Genomic DNA, 20,585 nt, shown 5'->3' on the forward strand with positions numbered 1-20,585 from the left:
TATCACTAGTCATGAGATATTCTTAGCTGTTGTTATTGAGGCAGTAAAACAGAGAAAGAATGTTTTATGAATCATCAAAATGCTGTGATTTTAGCTGGCATAAATCCAATAAGTGGATTTTAGAAAATTTGTCATATTGGTTTTAATACTGACAAGCATTCAGTTCTTGTCATCAGGAGTGTATTCTGTATTTCCAGCTCCTCATTATCCTTACCTGCTGCTTCCAATTGCAAATGCAACAAGCCATCTGCATTCAAGTATTACTTGCTATTTTTTGAACTTGATACTACTTAGAAGTGGTGTGCCAAGAATATTGCTTAGCTCTGTACAGCTGCTGTACTGATTCTTATTTTCCCTATGTTGAGTGTTGAAACTGAGAATGGATGATTAGTAAGCAGAGCAAGTAAATACACTTTGTAAATACACTTATGTCTGCTGACAAGATCAACAATAATGTTTGTGCTGCAAAAGGACTTCTTGAGATGTTATTAGCTTCCTAGTTTCTCAGAAGCAAGGATACAGGGAATGGTGCTATTTAACGATGGTGTGTCCTGGTTCTGGCTGGGACAGGGTTAATTTTTGCAGTCTGTACCACCTCACTGTTCTGTACTACCTCCCTCACTTGGAGGGAAAGGGAGTCTCTTCCAAGGAGAAGGGCTTCCTTCTGGTAGAAAAAACTTGGTGGAAGGAGCTGTCTGATATTGTCTATTGCTGTTTTTTTTTCCCATGTGAATAGTTTATTTTCTCATACCTTGTTGTTAGTATGTTGCCACTATGGTTCATTTTATCTCACTGCTGTTTGCAGTAAGTTATTTTTACCTCTACTTGTGATCTTTGCCTTTTGTGCCTCCAATTCTCCTCCTCTCCATCCTCCTGCAGCAGGCAGGGGGAAGGGAAAGAGTGAGAGACAGCGAGAGAGGTGTGTGGTTTGGAGAGTCTTTGTGGGGCATTGAACTGGGGAGTACCATTCCCAAACCATGGCACAGTGCCATTCCTCTTTGAAAAGAAATAATACATTCCATGGAAATATTGTGCTCTATTATTTTTAATGATCCCCCTTTTATGTATGGTGTAACAGCTCATTCAGTACTGAGGAACAGGGCTAGATTTCAGACTAAGAAATCATTTTTATATATGAACAGTGTGCAGACTTAGTTACATTTTCATTACAAACATCTGATCACAAGCCTAGGGAGGTGTGGAAAGTGAGAGAGGTTTTTCGTGTGAGGGGGTATTCCTTTAGGTTATAATGAAGTTGCCTCTTTCTCATGACTGCTCTCCCTTCTCTTATCTACATTTCATGTGATACACTGGCAGTTGTAGCTGAGAAACACATAATTAGAAGATGGGATGTTTTGCTTCTCTTTTATGTGTGAGTATTTTAACTGGGAATGTAACTATGGCACCTTTTTATCCTACAATTTAAATAATCTTGAAATCATGCTTAAACATTTTGCTGTGAGATTTGGACTTGCAGGACTTAATAGTGGAATTGTGGGCTGGCCAGAATCACAGCCATGTATGGGCTGTTAGAGTCTGTAAGTCTATTAGAAGAAGGAGCTGCATTGGGCAAAGTGGGGAAACTGGTGATTTTGTGTTTGGAGGACCACACACTGTTTTCTATGGGCTTCTCCAGCACTCAGTGCATCAGTAGTCCTAAATAGCACATAATTCCAATCATGACCTGAGTCATTACCAGAGAGCAAGTATAAGTGTTATTCACTCTTCTCTCATGATTATTTCAGTATGACACACAATAGGAGGTGCCTGTCATTCTCTTCAGAATCCTTACATACATAGACTTGTATTCACTTCAGAGAGCTTTATTTCTATAATTTGCTTCTGTTTTCTGCTGCATCACAGAGTCCGCACTTATTTTTTAAAAAAATGAGAGTAGTCCCCAGTCCAAACGTGAATTTTTACTTTTGTATGCCTAAAGGATCTTGTGCCATGATGTATGATCCTTAAGCTTCTTTTGTATTTACCATACTCTATTAAAGGTCTGTCTTACTGTAAGAATAAAGCCTGTGCTTTTACCTTGGTTATAACAAAGTCTTGTCAACTGAGAATTTCCTCCATGTATGTTTTGCTAGTGCTGAAGTTTCTCAGAACTTTCCGAGCAGTATGTGAAAAGTCTGATATTACAGAAGTGACAAATCTTGTTTCTGATTGGTCTTTAAATACGAAAGCTTTTCTTTTGTAGTCCTTTAAAATAAATATAGGCAATTTTAATCTCCCTGATGGATTCTGAAACTTTGACTTCTGAAGTGACTGTTGCTTTTTTATGTATGTATTTCTTTTGGAGTTCCTGTGGCAGAGCTGATTTGTAATACTTTGATCTCTCACTGGAGCCTGCTGTCCTTTATGATGGTTAATTTTACTCAGGTTGCCAGTTGTTACCCAGGTATCATTGTGTAATAACATCTCCCATGTTCTTCCATCCCTGCAGGGCAGCAAGCTCCAGTATCAAGTCAGCCTTGAGGCAGCAAGTAGCCTTGTGCATTTTGCATGCTGCAGAGTAACTGGTATCCTAATGTCTTATTCAAAGTTTCTCCAAAATGCTTATATTTTCTTTTCATTAATCTAAGGCTAAATTCAGAAACTTTATATTATGTTTCTCAAAGCACAAATATTTGACAGTAGCATACCCGTTGTTGAGAACTGGTCATTTTGAGAGACTTTCCGAGACCTTAGTAAATCATGTGGATTTAAGAGGATTTGCTGACATCTGAGATGCGTGCTGATTATAATTAGATTACATCTTCATTTTTCATACACTTCTCATGACTTTTCCTACTATAACCATTTTTTATGCAAGTGGCATGTCTGTTAGTAAGCTATCAAATAGTTGATTTTTCAGAAGAGCTGGAAGTTTAATGTTTATATGCATGCTTGTTTTTCCAAATTATTATTTTTCGATCCTAGTGATTTTTCAGTTTCCATTTCTGTTTCAATATATTCCTGGACTTTGTTGCAATTTGGTTGTCATTTTTTTCAAAATGTATCAGACACAAAAATAAGAAAAGGCTGAATAAAAGTATGCTTAACATGTATCAAATGTAAACTTTGATGCTACATATAAATATAAATTTACAAAGGCATGCATACCTATGGCAATTCTGATTGCAACTGAAACACTTGTAACAGTATTTTTGGGACCTATCAGGCTTCTTAAAGTTATTTTATACCAATTCAGGGGTTACATTTGGATAATTATAGACTATTATCTAAAGGTCTGTAAGAAGCTTGCAAATATTACACATTTTAGTCTTTATGAGGCAGTGACATCTGTCTTCGTGAGGTACCTATGAGTGTCTGTTGCCATTTATCAAATAGCACTTGCACATTGTATGGTAAACCAGTAAGAAAGCAGTGAGTGAAATCAAGAGTATTAATTTGCAATAAACAGTTCCAGTCATTTAATTTTACTGCCTCCTAAGGTTGAAATGACTAGGAAGCTGAAAATTTTGCAATTTCAGTGGTCTCCTACTGGAATCAGCATTTCAGATTATGGTTCATGCAGAGCTTTCAAAGACCTTACAATGCTGAGACTAAAATGAGCTCCTAAATGCTACAATTGGAATCATTGCTCCATATCTGTAGTGGCCCCAAGGAGCTTGCTGTATGTCCCCAGCTGGGGGCTGACTGTGACTCCCTTGGAGTCCACCAGAATGGGATCGAATCCTTGCAGCTGACTACTGCTCAATATCACAAGGCACTCAGATGTGCTAGGGCTAATGCCTTATGCCTTCTAGTAGAAGGACAAGGGGTGAGTAAAACAGGACAAGAACGTGCATACGTGTCAAATAAAGGCCATGGTCTACAAGACCACACAGATAAAAGTAGATTTTTCAGACACATTTTCAACCTTACAGGAAAAACCTTGGGACAGGAAACCGAATACTGAATACAAATTTTGGCAGTAAATATCACTCTGTGTTTCTTCTTTTTTTTTTTTTTAGCCACCCATGCCTGCCAATCTTCCTTTCTAAAATACTGCTCCAATGTTAAAATGGTGTAGAAAGAATCACATGAGTTATGTGAGGTCAGAAGAAAATGCCTTTTGGTAGAATGTGGAGATCAATCTGTTTAGTTTATTAAAAGAAGAAAAAAAAATAGATTTGCTTAACATGTAGAGGCACCTACACAAGAAGAAAAATGACATGCATCTTCAACAAACTGGAGAAAGACATAACAAAAAACAATGACTGGAATCTAAAGCCAGGCAAATTCAAAGTATAAATAAGGCAGACATTTTTAATAATAACAGTGGTTAACCTCTGGCAAAAGTTTAAAAGGACAGCAGTTGGTTCTGTACATCTTGTCTTTCAACAAGACTGGGCATTATTATAGAAGATGCAGTCAAGTTTGAAGTCACTGGACTGAAAAGAAAGTCAATGTGGTGACTTAGGACACAGGTCAACCCAGATGGTCCTACTGCACCTTCTGCCTCAAACACCACGAACAGTAAGAGTGTTGACTGCCACCAGGATAAGAATAGGAAGTTTGAATAAAACTACTAGGACATGGGGAGCAAATAGAAAAATTCAGAAAAGAGCGTAAAGAAACGTGGTTTAAAATATAAAAACACCAGAATGAAACATTATTTTAGCACCTGCCTGTGTCTGCATACAGGTAAAATTGTCCTGCCCTCAGCCCCGATTTCTTACTACATACCCATCTATATATACAAAAATTATATTAATCCATTCTGCAACAGCAGCATGCTGAGAATTAATATGTATTCTGTCCCTGTAATCCTTTTCAGAAGTGGCTTTTAGGGAAAAAGTTGCCTTGGTCCTCGTGTCTCCAATATGTCAGTGTGTTTTTTGTTTAAATGCACCTAGTTTACTAAGCAGTCCGGTTGTATAGAGTTTAGTTAGCTCTGTATGACTCTGTTGTGCTCACTGTTTTTCATGTCTCCAGGCTTTGTGTCACTTGCAAATTGCACTGGCAATTTATATGTATTTCAGACATGAAAATTCCAGTACCTTCAGTATCAGTTTCTCTAGACTCCACTTACCACAGAATCAGAGAATGGCTAAGCTTGGAAAGGACTTCTGGAGATCAGCTGTCCAACCCCCCTCTCAAGCAGGAACATCTCCAAGATGGCTTGCAATATCTTCAAGAGCAGAGATTTCACTGCATCATTGGGCAGCCTGTGGTAGTGCTCAGTCACGCTCAACTCTGGAAAGGTCTCCCCTGATGTTTGGAGGGAACCCCCAGTGTTTCAGTTTGTGCCTTTGCCTCTGGTCCTTTCACTGGCCACCAGAGAGGGGAGCCTAGTTCTCTGTTCTTTGCATCTTCCCTTCAGGTGATTGTACCTGTTGGTGAGACCTTCCTTGAGCCTTCTCTAGGCTAAATAGCCACAGCACTCTCAGCCTTTCTTTGGAGGGGAGGTGCTCCAGTGCCATCATTATCTTCATGGTTCTTTCCTGAACTCTCTCCAGTTTGCCCATGTCTCTCTTGCTTTTAATTTAAGTACATTTTCATTAATAGTTGCTTTTGGGATGCATCGTAATGTAATAATGACTACTGTTAACCTTTGTACTAGAAACTGTGGATGGTTACATGCATTTAGAATGAGTGTTTAATATTCAGCCCTTGCTTCCATTTCCTTTAGCTTGGTGCTCTATATTTACACCTATAGTTATTCTTTTGTAGGAATAGAATAGGGATTTGAAAATTTTTGAATCTGTGCAGAAGCTGTTAATGTGACACTTAAGGTTCTGCATGTTAAAAACATAGGAAAAAATGGAAATTAATGCCATGGTATTAATTGGTAGAGTAAATTTGATCCAGTTTTGTATCTATGGGGGGTTTGCTTGCTATTTAAATCCTCATTTGAGTTGTGTATTTTAATGTTTGTGTACTCCAGTGCTCTATTCTACTTGGAAGAATGCTGTAGGGCACAAGTTAGAATCCATTTGTATTTATCTAGTTTTAAATTATCACTGTAACTTAGGACTTCGAAGATGAAAGAAATTGCTGAGACACAGAATCTACTCCTTAGCACTAGTCAATAGTGCTAAACATTTATTTGATATAATTTTTTTTTTTGCTCAGCCCTTGATAGAACTAACATTCTTAATCAAATTCTTTATGACCCTAGACTTGCAGTTAGTGATTGTATACTGCAGCTTCAAAGTATTTTAGTTGCAGTTGAGTCAAGGATCTTTCCATGCTGTGTGTCCTAAACCAATACATATTATCCCTACGCTTACTCTGTGAGTGTTGCAAGTTGCCGGTTTGGGCAAGCTATCCTCTATACAGCTGCCCATGAAGCTCTTTGTTGCGAGATACAGAGGGAAATGTAGCTGAACTTCTGTCTCTTGCCTTCATTGCTCTCATGTTTGCCAAACTGAAACGGCTATAAATTCACCATTAAAGAAGCATTTGTTTAGATGTGAAGAAGAAAAGAGTAAAAAGCAGCTAAGATGGATATGCAGATTCAAATGTATAACATTGAATTCTATTTCTTTTAACTTTTCTCTAGATTCCCTCTGGCCAAAGATTCGTGTTCCCCTGAAAGTTGTTAGGACTGCAGAAAACAAGCTTAGCAACCGCTTCTTCCCTTATGATGAGATTGAAACGGAAGCAGTGCTGGCTATTGATGATGATATCATTATGCTAACCTCAGATGAACTCCAGTTTGGCTATGAGGTAAGAGAATTGGTTTTTTGCTGTCTCCTGGGCCATCCACTTCAACATTGTATATAAAGTGGAGGAAGCACTGCGCAGTGTGTTGATTCAGATTGTTGCATCTCTCTTTACTATAATAGTTCAGTGCTGACTGAAACAGTTTACAGATAGTGACTTCTTTATTGAAAAACCTGCCAGCTAAGAGGTTATCAGTAACTGGCACAGGAGTGCCAAGAGACTCCAGAAAATGTAGCGGAATAAGTGTAGGGGAAGCAGTCTGAAGACTGAGCTTCATTCTTAACTTCAGATAAATCAGAAATGCTAGCCAAGGAACATGTCTTGGAGGAGTGCCAAGAGACTCCAGAAAATGTTGTAGCAGAATAAGTGTAGGGGAAGCAGTCTGAAGACTGAGCTTCATTCTTAACTTCAGATAAATCAGAAATGCTAGCCAAGGAACATGTCTTGATGGGCACGATGAGTTTCAGAGATTAAGTATTGGGAGCAAAGAAGGCCTCTTGGGGACATGCCGAAGTAAGGTGGAGTGCAGTGAAGGGAAGAACTGAAGAATTTCAAGGAGGGGACACACAGATCATGTGCTTGAAATGGCAAAGCTTCAACAGCTGCTCTTGTGATGAGGGTATGGACAAAAAGAAAGCTTGTCCAAATCAGTTAGCCATGGCAGTACAAAGAAGCAACGGTCTTCATAGGTACTTGAATTTTTTGTTAAAAGTACACTCGAAGCATCAGGGTTGTCTTCCTTCCAAAACTATGTTTTGAATTAGGTAATTTTTTCTTCCATTTGTATTTCAGTGTATAACAGTCTATAGTCTAAGTCCACAGTCCATAATCATTACTGTTATATGTCTGTATTTAAGACAAAGATGCTGTATTTGTAAACAAATCAGAAACGCTACAAAATGTAATGCCATATTTTAAGAAAGCTTTGAATTATTTAGTCACGCCTGTACATGTATTATCAAGAGCAAAACAACACTGGGCTTCCTAAGTGAGAGCTAGAACATGAAACTGTTACCTAAGTTGAATGAAATTATGGAAACTGCTTCTCTAAGGTGGAGAAAGCTATCAAAATGTGATAGCTGAGCTGTCAAATTTTTAGCAATCTTAAGTGTAGTTCATACAAGATGATATTTTAAAAATATATTGCACATAGTTCTTTAATGTATGTACATGTGAGGTGAAATATTGCTCTTTCTCCCTCTTGAGTAAAAGAGACTGTTAGCAAGTAACAAGCTTTTGGACTCCAGAAATGTCTTGTGATGATGTAGGTATGCTGAAGTAATAACAAAGACGTTAAGTAGTGGAGACAGAGGTTTCATCTATCATGTGTGTCTCCAGAAAGGAAATACTTTCCTTGCCAGGTTAAGAGTAGTGACTTAATACATGAAGTGTGAAAGAAGGAAGGAAGAGAAGACAACTGAAGGAAGGGGATTTTGGCTGCACAGACCTTCTCTATACTTTGTTGTCTACACTGGATGTTTTAAGCAATGTACTGCAACAGCAGAGCAATCAAGTGCTGGCAGTTCTGCAAGCTGACTTACTTTTGCCTGTGTTGGTGCTTATAACTACTAGTTTTGAGAGTGATCTGATGGGATGAAATATAGCAGATCCGTAATATGCATGCTGCATAAATTCCTTCCCCATTTGCATTTTGACTTCCATTTTCATAAAGCTGTCTCAAAGTGACTAAGAGTAAGGAGTGACTTACCAAAGTCACCTAAGTGACTGTCTAAGTAGTTGTGCTATTGGCAGAGCAGGCTTGAAGGGCTTTGAAGCAAAGATTCAAACTGCAACAGAGTTCCAGCTGTGTCAGCCAGAAGTCATGCAAAGAACCTTGTCATGCAAAGAAGTCATGCAAAGAACCTTGTTTTTTGTGTATCTCTGAACTGTGAATTTTAACACCCTCAGTGGACAATATTTGTAACATCACATATATTGAGTCTGGACACTCACACAGAAAGGAGTAATCCTCATGAAAAAAAAAAAGAAAAAAAATTTGATGTGAATTCCCCTGTAGTCAGTGCATCTAGGGGATAATTAGGACTTGCAACTGTTTATCTCCTAGGATTAAGTCCAACAGGTCTAGCAGTTTGATAGTACTGGCTCATTTATTGGCCTTATGGCCATGTGCCTTGGTTGCAGGGACTATCTGAGTAACAGTCCTTACCTTCTGTGCGTGAGTGTAACTGTTTGGACATGAGATTGTTTACTTTGGCAGACTGGAAATTATTTTTTTGCAGTTGCATTTTATTATAAATCCTATTCCTTTTTAATTCTGGGAAGTCAGCTTGCTGCACAGTAACATTGATGGAAAATTAAATTGCTGTGTTGAGAAGACAGTTGAGATAAACCTATGAGTAATTTGAATACTTGTATTTTGAGTTTGGCTTCACCACCCCCACTCCCTCAGTAAATTAAATGAATAGAAATGTCTTTGAATGCAGAAACAGAGCAAATTATTCTAGAAATACTCAGTTTTTCTCGTATAGGGAGTGGGTGATGTAACTCCTACTCTCTGGCACAGAAATCAGGGGCTGAAGATTGATCTTTCCTGTCCTTGAGTGTCTGTGAGTTGCTTGACAGGCCTGAGCTGGCTCCCAGATGTTTAAATTGTCCTCAGCCTGTGATAATTTATTTATCTGTTTATGTGTGTTACCAGAAAAGTATCTCTCAAACTCTTGACTCATTTGCAGGAGAATCCAGAGGGAACAGTAGCAGCATATAAGGTTACTAGAAAGTTTTCTTTTAAAAGTAGGTCTGCTTCTGCTTTGGTCATATGAAGGGCTGGAAACGTGACATTCAGTAATTTTCTTTTCTCTCTGGACATCCTTGAGACTTTGCATTTAAACATGTGGCAAAACCCCCTCTGTCACACACTTCTCTGAATGTATAAAGCAAGCCTAAAAAAAAAAAAAACAGAAAACTTTGATCTCTGTACACTATCAGCCATAAAAAATATAGTAACACTCAAAGTGTCAGACATTTTTTGCTTGTTAAAAGTGAACTATTATGGTTCCGTGATTTATGACCTTCCATAAATCTATTGGAGCAAGCAGAAAAATAGTCCCTGTGTGCTGCTGTACTAAGGTAGCAGAAGAATACTCATGACATTCTGACTTGGAAAGAAGTAGTTCTGTTCAGTTACATGACTTGGGATACTGGAAAACAACTGTTATGTCTAGATAATTTTTTTCCCACTTACTGAACTTTGTTGTTCACAGAGAGAGTATCAAGAGAGACTCAAGAAATGGAACAAGTATTTGGATTATCATAATCTTAAAAAGTTAAAGCAAAACTATTGGCCACCTCTGAAGTGTCTGGTGTTTGAATACAAGACTGAAATCAAGCATTGTAGCATTCCCACCTCTGTGTCTCAGCTGGCCTCGAGGCAGATATCATAGCATTAATTTCTTATCCCATACTTATGCAGCACTTTGTCCTTACAGAGACAAAATATTTTTATTAGAGCAATAATGGAAATAGTCTAAATGGGGATTATTGTTCTGAGCCTATGTTTTTCATTCATAAAATATACAGTTTGGTGTATTGCTAAGTTTGCATTTATTCTGTTGAAAACTTTTGCGCTTCTGTTGGTAGATGATCTTATTCTGTCTCATAATTGTTTTTCAGTGCTTCATGTCTCTGGCACTCTTTAAAAAAATCTATTCTCTGTTGAATTGCATATTTTGCTAGGCTGAAATTTTCATGAAGTTGGAATGCCTTCTTCAGAAGAATTCTTCCTTGCTCATTTAGACTTTAAAAGTTTCGTTTTCAGCATTCCTTTGTAGGACGAGTACTATAACTCTGCTTAACAAAATAATTCTTCACTGCTGGACACATTCAAAGCTCTTCTTCAAACTGATGATATTTTACAAAATGTGTGTGTGCAAAGCATCATACATCTTTTAATGGATTGTGTTTACATTTTACTTTATTTTTTTAGTAATAGCACAAGCCACTTATTTGAGGACTGGGAAAGAATTAAGAGTGGATGGGGCTCTGGAAAGCAGAAGGAGTACTATGGGTTGAGTTTGTTTTCATTTGAAGACAGTAAATCAGTGTTTCATTTTTAAAATGTTGTCATGGTAGCTTTGGAAATGCTGACTATTTTTCTGTTCATTAAATTGCTGAAATTGCATGTGACTTAATATAGTCTACTGAATTGAATGCATAAATGTTTGAGAATATTTTGTAGAAGGAAATGCTTCCCGGTCCTTCTGGCTGCGTGGAGAGTTTGCTGTTCTGATGGCACAGCAAATTGCACAGAATAGTTGAGGCTGTGAGGCAGAAAGAGCTCTGGAGAGATGAGGCTGGAGGGTGTTTTAGCTATACTGTTTATATCACTTGGGAACTCGACTTGGAAACAAAATTACTATCATTTCCTTTTGGTTTTCCTTACAAGACTTTTAGTAAAACTACTAAGTCAGGACTTCTATTTGACATTTCATATGGGAGATGCTTCATCCAAAAATATTTATCTTCAGGGTTGACTACCAGAGTCTTTGGAATGACTTGTCTGCAAATAAGCATACCTCCTCTTCACTTGGCAATATGTTTTTCCTTGGATGTGTCCCTTACCAGTATTAAAGCAGGGCCATCCTGCTTAGTCTGAGAAAGCTAATAAGATCACCGGCTAAAATAAAATGTACTCCTAACAGACTAATAAATTATAGGCAGCCATCAAACAAGAAAATGGACAGTAATACAAGATAGAGAGTAGTATTAGAAACATTACCACTATTTTTATTCTGAAAGCTTCCTTATATGCAGTAGCTGTATATATTAATTTTGGCACAAAGCATATGTATGGATTTGGGCAATGAGCTGGATGGAGTCACTGGGAGCCTTTCCAGAATCACCATTGAATGAGCTAGTGGTGAACATTATGAAAAAGCCAAGCTTTTCCACTGACTTCAAAAGCATTACTTTTAAAGGGAATCTTTGTTCAAAACACCAAAGTTACTTTTTAGATCGAACTGACAATTTTCAGAGGCCAAGACTTTTTTTTACAGGGTAGAGTTGATATTTAGAGTGACACAACAACATCTGTATGAGTAATGTGCATTATAGTTGGCTTTTATTTTATGTCATTTAGACTCTTGAAGATGACACCAAGGGCAAAAACTATAAGGGTATGAATCCAGGTTTCTGTGTTGAGAAGGCACTGCACTCCCATGGGAAGCAGTAGCTGACTTTAATCTTTCTTTCAGCTGCTGTTAATATGCATGCCATTTCCTCTACAAGAATTCTTAGCCCAGTACGGTGCAGATCTGTAGTGTTCCATTAAATCCTTTGTTGAGCCTCAGTAGCTTATGTGGTGGTGCCTTCCAACAGCTGGGAGATAGACATTTTAATATTCAGGTTTAAAACTAAATCATTAAATTTTTTAGTCCTGGAGAGTGAGGAATAAATTTTTGGTGTTGTACATTTAGTTTTGTGTTCTTTATTAGGGTTTTCTACATCATGTCAAAATAGATATCTCAAGCCCTCACTGGCTTGCCTGCCAGAAGTCTGTATTGTTTTAATTAGCTTATGGCACCAACTTGTAAGTGTCCTATGAATTCTCTTTCTTCAGTTCCAAAATATCTCTGCTTTCAAGAACCCTTTGTGTTGGAGCATTGTCATATCCCAGTACTTGTGCCCTAGAACTGTCTAGAAAGATTGATTTCTGGATAAAATAGTGGTTGAGGAGTCAGAAGATCTGGTTCCCATTCCTGTTTCCTGTATGATTTTTGGCAGGTTCCCTCATCTGGACATTTGAAATAATAACTGCTCTCATCATGGGATTCTGAAGCTGTATTAACTGACAGCAATAAAATGTGTTGAGATGAAAAGATGAAAAGGTATATAGTAATGAAAAATCACAGAAATGTAGATGCAGAAACAGTAACTTAAAAGTGATTGTTTTATCATATTTACTGTGACAAAATACTTGCACAGAGTCCTTATAGTCCAGGATTCCCAGCTGAAATGCACTGACACATAAGAAATGGCCAAAGTGAACTGCTGATGGGATGACATTAGCAGGATGGTGGAATTCCAGATGACACTACCTTTACTGTACATTCAACTGTAGGGTTCCCTTGTCTTTTGTACAGATAAAAGAATTTGTGAATGGATCCTTGGGGATTTTTGAGGTACTTTGTTCTTGTTGCTGATCTTGCATACAAAAATTTCATTATAGATGCATCTGTTTGTTTACACATTACCAACCTGAACCAGAAACTTGTAACCTAACTGTATATTAGAGAGTGAAGACTCATTCTTCCAACAAGCCAAGCAGTTATTTGGATTAAGGGACAAATTTTAAATAATTTGTCTGCAAATAATGCAGACAAATTGTATCTAGCAAACAAATAGCATTCAGACCCCTCTAAATAATTATAATCCTTCCTCCCGTTTTCTCTAATGCAAAAATTGTCTATTATTTAATGTGGCCAGCAGTGTGGAGAACTGGGGTTGCGTTAATGATGCCCTTCTCCTTGTTCTTGTCTACTGTATTTGATCCTGTAGTCAGCTATAAAATAATGTATGGAGTGACAAGGATGGTATCTTGATTGTATCCAGCTGTCTGGAACAAGTCAAGGGCAAAGCAGCCTTCCATGTAGCCAAGCACCCACTAAAGAATACCAGAAATATTAAAATTTAAGCCAGTTCCTGACAAAGGAAGCAGGTTGGTTAGATCCAAAGCCAGCTGTGAAAGTAGTTAGGTTGTAGTCATATCTACTGAAGTTAACATCAGAAGTTTCATTTTAATCATGCTTGGGTTTAGTTAGAGTTAAAATCTTTTTGAATAGTCATTTGTTTTTCTCTATAACAATTATTTTAGTAGTCCATTAGTGGTCTTTTGCTCTGGGACATGGCTTCTCTGAATTGTAGGGTCCTTCTGCAGCAAAGCTTACTGTTTTTTGTACTTCTTCTTGGCAACTTTTGTTCCAAGAATTTGGACTTAGAAGAATTTAAGTGATCTTTGCCCCACTGAAACTCTACCCTTCCAGATGTGTTGCATTTGCTACCCTTCCAGAAAGCAGATGTGTTGCATTTGCTTTCTTGCAGGCCTGGTTAACAGCATGTCACATTTTTTTCTCTTCAGGTCTGGCGTGAGTTCCCTGACAGGTTGGTTGGATATCCAGGTCGCCTGCATCTTTGGGACCACGAGATGAACAAATGGAAATATGAATCAGAATGGACCAATGAAGTCTCCATGGTGCTCACTGGGGCAGCCTTTTATCACAAGGTGATATGCTTGCACTGCACTAATGTACAGTGTGTACATTAAAAAATATCTATATGTGTTTCTGTCATTGTTCCATCAGTTTTTGTGGTGCTATGATTATATTCTTTAAAACAGTTGGAGAACTGATTGCAAACTTTCCCTAGACCTCTTTCAGTTGCTGTAAAAATCACTGATTTGTCTCTGCCAGTGAAATAAAACCATTGGTTACCTTTATGAACTTACAAAACTCCTGCCAGTTTGCATGACCTGAAAGTACCTAGCAAATTTTGCAGGGAATGTAGCTTTGTAGCTGGCAGGTTTAAAAAAGAGAATCAATTTTAGTGAAATTTGTGTGGTGGTCAGGAAAGGAATAATACTCAGTTTAGCACCCAAAAATTATTTTCTATCTGCTGAAGTAGTTCTTGTCTGAAGGCACTATCACTTAGCTGCCTGCCGTTCCATGACTGAAATATTTAGTCTTGTAGTTACTGTATCTATATTTAAAATTATCTTCTTTCTCTCACTCTATTCTCTACAGTATTTCAACTATCTTTACACCTATAAGATGCCTGGAGACATCAAGAATTGGGTGGATGCTCATATGAATTGTGAAGATATTGCCATGAATTTTCTAGTAGCAAATGTCACTGGCAAATCAGTCATTAAGGTGGGGCTTTTCTGCTGTTTATCTTTACAAAATTAAAAAATATGAGATACTTACTTAAATTTATTCAGTTGGCTTCAATATGTTACTTAATCCTCCTTTTTCTCTCATTTTCCCCCAGTATAGTATCTTGGTCTCCTTCCATGATAGAAAAGCCTTTCTGGTAAAATTTTTACGTTAACTGAGAACAGAATTATTTTTACCAGTTGTTTCTGGTGGTTATTTTAGCCATCTAGATGAGCTATAAAAAAGATAATTTAAATGACAGCTGTACATATGTGTATATGTACATGCCCACAGACATATATTTTAACTATTTGAGATTGCTAGAGGAAAGAAATTGCCAACTGTCCACAGCTCGCTCTGTCGTGGCCTGACAACAGCTGATTTATAGGAATGTTAATTGCGAGAACATTAATTGCAAGATCAGCTTTAAATGAACTTTTTATCCCTGAATTAATTTCCTGACATGTTTCGACACGTTTTCAGGTCTAGACATTCACTCCGTACATTCATTTCCAACTGTGTCAACTTGGAATGAGATTTAGAGGCCACCAGGCATTACTTCAATTAGCAGGGTCCATTCTCCCTTCTGTCCATCATCATTTACTGGGACTGGTGGCTGCATTTCCTAGAAAAGTCTTTAGAAGATAAAGTGTGTGCTTTTGCTGAAAAAGTTTCTGAGCTGTATGAGGGCAGAGCAGAGTAATTTGGCACCTCTGTGCGATTCGGAGAGCCTTGCAGGGCTTGCCAGTCAGCTCTTAACTGGAGAGAGCAAAAGAGCGCCTGTTGGATTAACGTTACGGTGAAGTATGGGAAGCTATATTTCATCGCTGTTATGGCTGCAAGAACAAATGGTGTTTATACAGGGACCTTGGCAGTGAGAAAACAGTCATTAAACAGGAATTAAGGAGCTTGTCATCGCCACTTCTTTTCAGTTACAGAAGGAAAAAACCCTCCAAGCCGTTTTTATTGGGCCCCTGTGAATTTTGCAGTCAGCCGGGCCAGATGGAGCTGAATGGAGGAATAGAGTGGCTTTTTTTTTTTACACCCCCTCTTTTTGAGAGAGCTCAGCTTACACTGCAGGCATGTTCAGAGGTATTGCACTGCTCTCTGTGCAAGGAGATTAATGTCCCTTCTGTTGATATTTGATAATATCTGGCATGCCTTTCTGCAGGTGACCCCACGAAAGAAGTTCAAATGTCCAGAATGTACAGCAATTGATGGGTTATCACTGGACCAGACACACATGGTGGAAAGGTGAGTGACCACTCTCTGTTTCTCTGATTGCCTTGTTCTGATCCCTAGAATCTTATCCTGTGTCTCATTAAGTTAGGATCAAAAATGATAGTGTTTTTATAAATTACTAATTTTGAAAGAATGTTACATGGATTTGATCATGTTTTATCAAGCATAAGTCATTCCTAAAATGGGTGATGTGTCACTGAAAAGCAGACTACTACAAAAAATTACTTTAGAAGGCTACAATTTTCATCAGCTTTGCTGCAAAGCTTATAGGGACACATATATGAAGTTCAGGTTCTTGGTTGGCAGTATTGTCAGTAATACCACATTTCTGTTTGCCATGGAATATCAGCTGTAATAAGTATGAATTCTTTTTTTAAACCAGGCAATTTGTAGTTTACCAAAGAGCAGAAAGGATATAAATTACTAATAAAATAATTTTAAGTGATATTTGTACATTGTCTTATTTCTAAGGATTGTGAATTACATTGCTTCCACTAGTGAAGGGCATTTGCTGCACAATTCCATGTTGCAGTTTTTGACAATGGCAGCATTATTATGTTTTTTCTAAAAATTTAATTTTGAAATGAAGTATGCATTTGGAAAGGCAGTGGATGCTTAGAGTGAAATACTGAAAGTTTATAAGTGTGATATTTGCATTCCCTGCTTTCCAGTAAAGGGCTTTCCAGCCTTGACCAAGACACTAGGCTTCTCTCTGCCTTGGCTTCTGAATTTGTGAAATCAGGGAAAGTTTCTTCATTTGCAAAGCTGTTCAGTACCCATGTGTGAAATGGGCTATCTGACAATAAATGTACATACCAGTTATTAGGTGGAATTAACCTGAGATTTAGGACCAATAAAGGCATCTCACTTTAAGCTTCTTGAGCTGTTGCATCTCTCCTGCAAACTTTGGGAAAAATTATTTCCTACGATAGAACTGATGAGGTAGGTAAGCAGGGGGAAGAAGTCACCAGCAGATACAGACAGTTGGACTTGGTGATCTTAAAGGTCTCTTCCAACATTTTTGATTCTAAGAGTTGACCAAAAAAAAAAAATATGACCTACATTTAAAACAGGCCATTTCAGATTTGCATGGGTAAGTACAACATGGTTATCTTACTAGTCATTAGTAAGACACTTATTATTTTAACAGTGAACCTTTTTCTGTCCTTCTCTGCAGAAATCACAAGATTTTAAGTGTTGTATGGGTTTTAGTAAGACTGGATTAAAAAAAGGAGTATGCAACTCAGAAGTAAAACATACCCCATTAAGATGGTAAAAATTATTCTGCAGGAAAATACTTGATAAAGGGGAGGGAAATTTTGTAGATCTTAAATGTTGGCTAAAAGGGAAGCACAAAAGGTTCCCCCATATCTAACAATTCTGACCTGGCTTACAGGATGGACTACCCAAGCAAGTTAAGCTTTCCTGTGGTCGTAGTAGTGGTGCTAAAACAACACTTGGGAATTTTAGTTATGAACTAGGTTCTCATTAAGGTAAATGCTATAAAAACATAAGATGAAAAAATTGCTCTTTGCCTTGAAGTGCATTATGATGCTGGGTAAAGGTCATGTTTCCATGTCTATAGCAGTTCTTGTATCCTCAGAGTAAAGTGTCATTGACAGTTTATTGAGAACATGTTTAAACTGTTGTTTTGCTTGTCTGTAATTTTGAAAAGTGGGGAATACTGGGTTGTGGGAAGTGTTAGATGGACTGCAAATCCACATTTATTTGCCTAGCCAAAGAAGTACATGCTGAGATAGAGTCTGAGTGCAGGAGAATCTAGAGAGATATACAGTTTAGGTGTATTCAGACTAGATTTTGAAAATCCTTAATATTATACTGAAACTGCTTGCTACACCTAATGCCTTCTTGCCCTGTGTTATCATTTACCTAAATATAAGGGAGCTATTTGAGAATCTAAAAGGTTTTACTTTTTTAATCTTCTATGCTAGATATTCATTTAAGTGGATAATAAATAGTAACAACTCCTAGAGCAGATTCTCCTAACTTAGCAGTAAGTAAGGCTCTCATATCCATCCATCCATCCATCCATCCATCCATCCATCCATCCATCCATCCATCCATCCATCCACTATTCTCAGGGTTAGGAGAGAAGCTGAATGGAAAAAAACGCATGCATCAGGGAATCCTTGTCATTATAAAAGAATAACTTTGTACTGATAACTTTACAGTGACAATACCTGAGGTGTCAGGAAAAGCGCCCTTACCAGCTTCACTTGCAGCTTCCCCAAGTACCTGACTCCTTGCTTTTTAGCATTCAGAGATAACCAGCAGGTAGTCTGAGCTAATTACTTGCCTGGATATCCAGGAATCAACCTACTGCTTGTGAAACAAACAGTTTATCAGGGCTGTCACGTACATGTACAGAATTTAGTGTTAGGTTTCTGGTTCAGAAATAGCAGAGGGATGCCCAGCAACTGCCTGTTGGTTTTTGTAAAGGGAAAAGATTTGAGAAGTCAGTTGTGGAAATCTGTCCAGGAAAGATAGGTAATTAACTGGTTTTGTTGGACATTTTGACTCGTTCAGCGGAGATAAAGGAAGATGGTATAGTTGAACTCTGTCTCTTATTAAGAAATTTTATTATTTTAGCAAGAGACTGAATTATGGGAAAGCCAACTTTGCTATTCTTCCTGCTGTCTAATTTATTTTAGATAAATAGAAGACTTTAGTTCCCAGGGTTATCAAACTCCATCATTAAAATACATTAACTGAAGGAAACTTTGAACCAAGAATTCCCTTCTTGCCCTTAGCCTTCAGGTCACAGAAGAAACTGCAGGAAGGTCTCATAATCCTTGTATTTACAGGTGTTTAAATAGCAACAAGTTTACTGCTTTTAGCATCTTTTCATCTGGCTCTCAAAACTGGACAGTTCTTTAAAGTGCAGTCTAGAGGGCAAGTGCCAGTACAGTAAATACAGCAAAGGGCTGAGCTGCTTCTGCAGCCACAATAACAGCAGTCTTTTATTTAGGACATGCAAGTATTTGTCAGAGTCAAAATAGGAAGCCATTTCCTTAAGAGGCAAACTGCCTGGGTCACAGTTGGCCAAAGGTTGCAGGTACAGGGCTACCCTGCCAAAAAGTTAGTTGGATTATAGCAGTGAGGAACCTGATTAAGAGAGACCTTAACAAGCACCAAGTTCATCCAGGGGCAATGGGGCTCTCAATTTCTGAGTTCACACAATCTTAATGTCTTATTGAGCTGAGTACAACTGCACGTTGTCAGCAAAGCCAGGGAAAAAATAATACTTGGAAGCAAACATGCCTCTGTTACTTTGAAAAACTATTGACACAACTAAGAGAAACACCTTCCCTCCATACTGAGATGACATTACATTCTCTTAGCTACCTAGCTTTCAGTGTTTAATGTTCTGGATATCCTTTCTGGTTTATATTGTCCGTAAGTGGCAAGGACTTCAGAATTCAAGTGATTTAGTTCAGTGCTAGAGATGAAATTTTTGGAAAGAAGTGTATTTCTTTCAAACACAATTTGTGGCTTGCGCATGATATTTCTTTCCTTTAAAAAAGCCTTTTTCTGATCTTTGAATTTGATATTTATTTGTGGAGGGCTAACTTCTGCTTCAGCTGGAGTGTTTAGAACATGCTAATTGTTCCATTTTTAATTTTTGCCATTTCTTTAACAATTAAATGGTTTCCTGGTGGTTGAAGATATTGTACTGGCAAGCTTAAATGCCAGCCAAATAATGCCACCAAAATAAGTTCAGCTGTAGAAGGATCCCATCTTGATATTTTGTCATAAGACCTCACTTTTGATTTGGGGGTATAATCTCTGGAGGGAATAGGTCAGTTTTGTCTGCCCCTATCCATTTAGTTTTGTCTTTTGCTCTGAGGGTGCCACTTAGTTCCGGTTGTGACAATGGCTGCTCTGATGTGGACACCTGCCTACCAGGCAGTAGGCTGAGAAAACGAATTCATTTCACACCAGCCACCAAGCAGCTGTTACATTACAATGTCTTTCAGTCATTACTGGCAAAGGCAGGATTTGAACCAGTAGACTAAAAGTATTCTTGTATTCCAGAAACCAGTGAAGGCCAGCAGCTGTGCAAACCTCTCACATGCACATCTCCCAGTGCATCTACCTCCTTGGCTGTGAAGTTTGTGGGTTTCCTGCCATGAGGCTTCTCCAATACACATAATGGATTAGTTAACCACATTTCTTACAAGTAACAGATTATTTGAAAGTCTGACTTTATCTAAAAATCAGATGTGTTTAAGATATCTCATGGTGGGCATCCTCTGGAAGCAACAGAAACTGCTTAATGTTCCTGGAGAATACACTCAGATCCTGCTGTCTGCAGGAACTACTGCAGTGAACCTTTCAGTGCCTGTGGTCCAAATCTCATTCTCTTGATGGTTCACCTTGTTACTGCAGATATTGAACAGCTACCTGGGTCTTCACTTCAGTCCTCACTGGTGGCTCCTTTGCTATTTCAGATCTGTGCTACACTGGAGCAGATAGTGCTTGTCACAGGAGTAGAGATTGTGTCCCACTGTACATGGTTTTCTCTTACACTCTGAATTCCTTTTCTTTTATTTTCTTTGTGGTCCCAATGATTTGAATCTGAAGATAGGAAGGTATGAGGTAGGATGATGTACGATAGGATGGGAAGATAGCAAAAAGTGAAGCATCTGCATTTACCTGTATTAATATTTTATTCAAGTATCACTTCATATGAAATAGTTTTCTGACACTTTTCTCAGGGCAGAAAATGGTCTGAATTATGACCATTATAGCTTGAAACAGCTATGTGTTTGAGGA

The 20,585-nt window shown here is 38.0% G+C and overlaps 1 protein-coding gene across 1 annotated transcript in view; it reads left to right on the plus strand.

Moving 5' to 3' along the window:
- EXT2 (exostosin glycosyltransferase 2) overlaps nt 1–20,585 on the plus strand; it is a 70,719-nt gene that overhangs the window by 46,119 nt on the left and 4,015 nt on the right. The window contains 4 exon segments of the mRNA XM_039730970.1: nt 6,497–6,663; nt 13,754–13,897; nt 14,415–14,543; nt 15,718–15,800. Of these exon segments, the coding sequence (XP_039586904.1) occupies nt 6,497–6,663; nt 13,754–13,897; nt 14,415–14,543; nt 15,718–15,800 (523 nt within the window).

Source organism: Passer montanus, unplaced genomic scaffold (genome assembly GCF_014805655.1).
Source record: "Passer montanus isolate IOZ18808 unplaced genomic scaffold, ASM1480565v1 scaffold75, whole genome shotgun sequence".
Classification (NCBI taxonomy): Eukaryota; Metazoa; Chordata; class Aves; order Passeriformes; family Passeridae; genus Passer; species Passer montanus.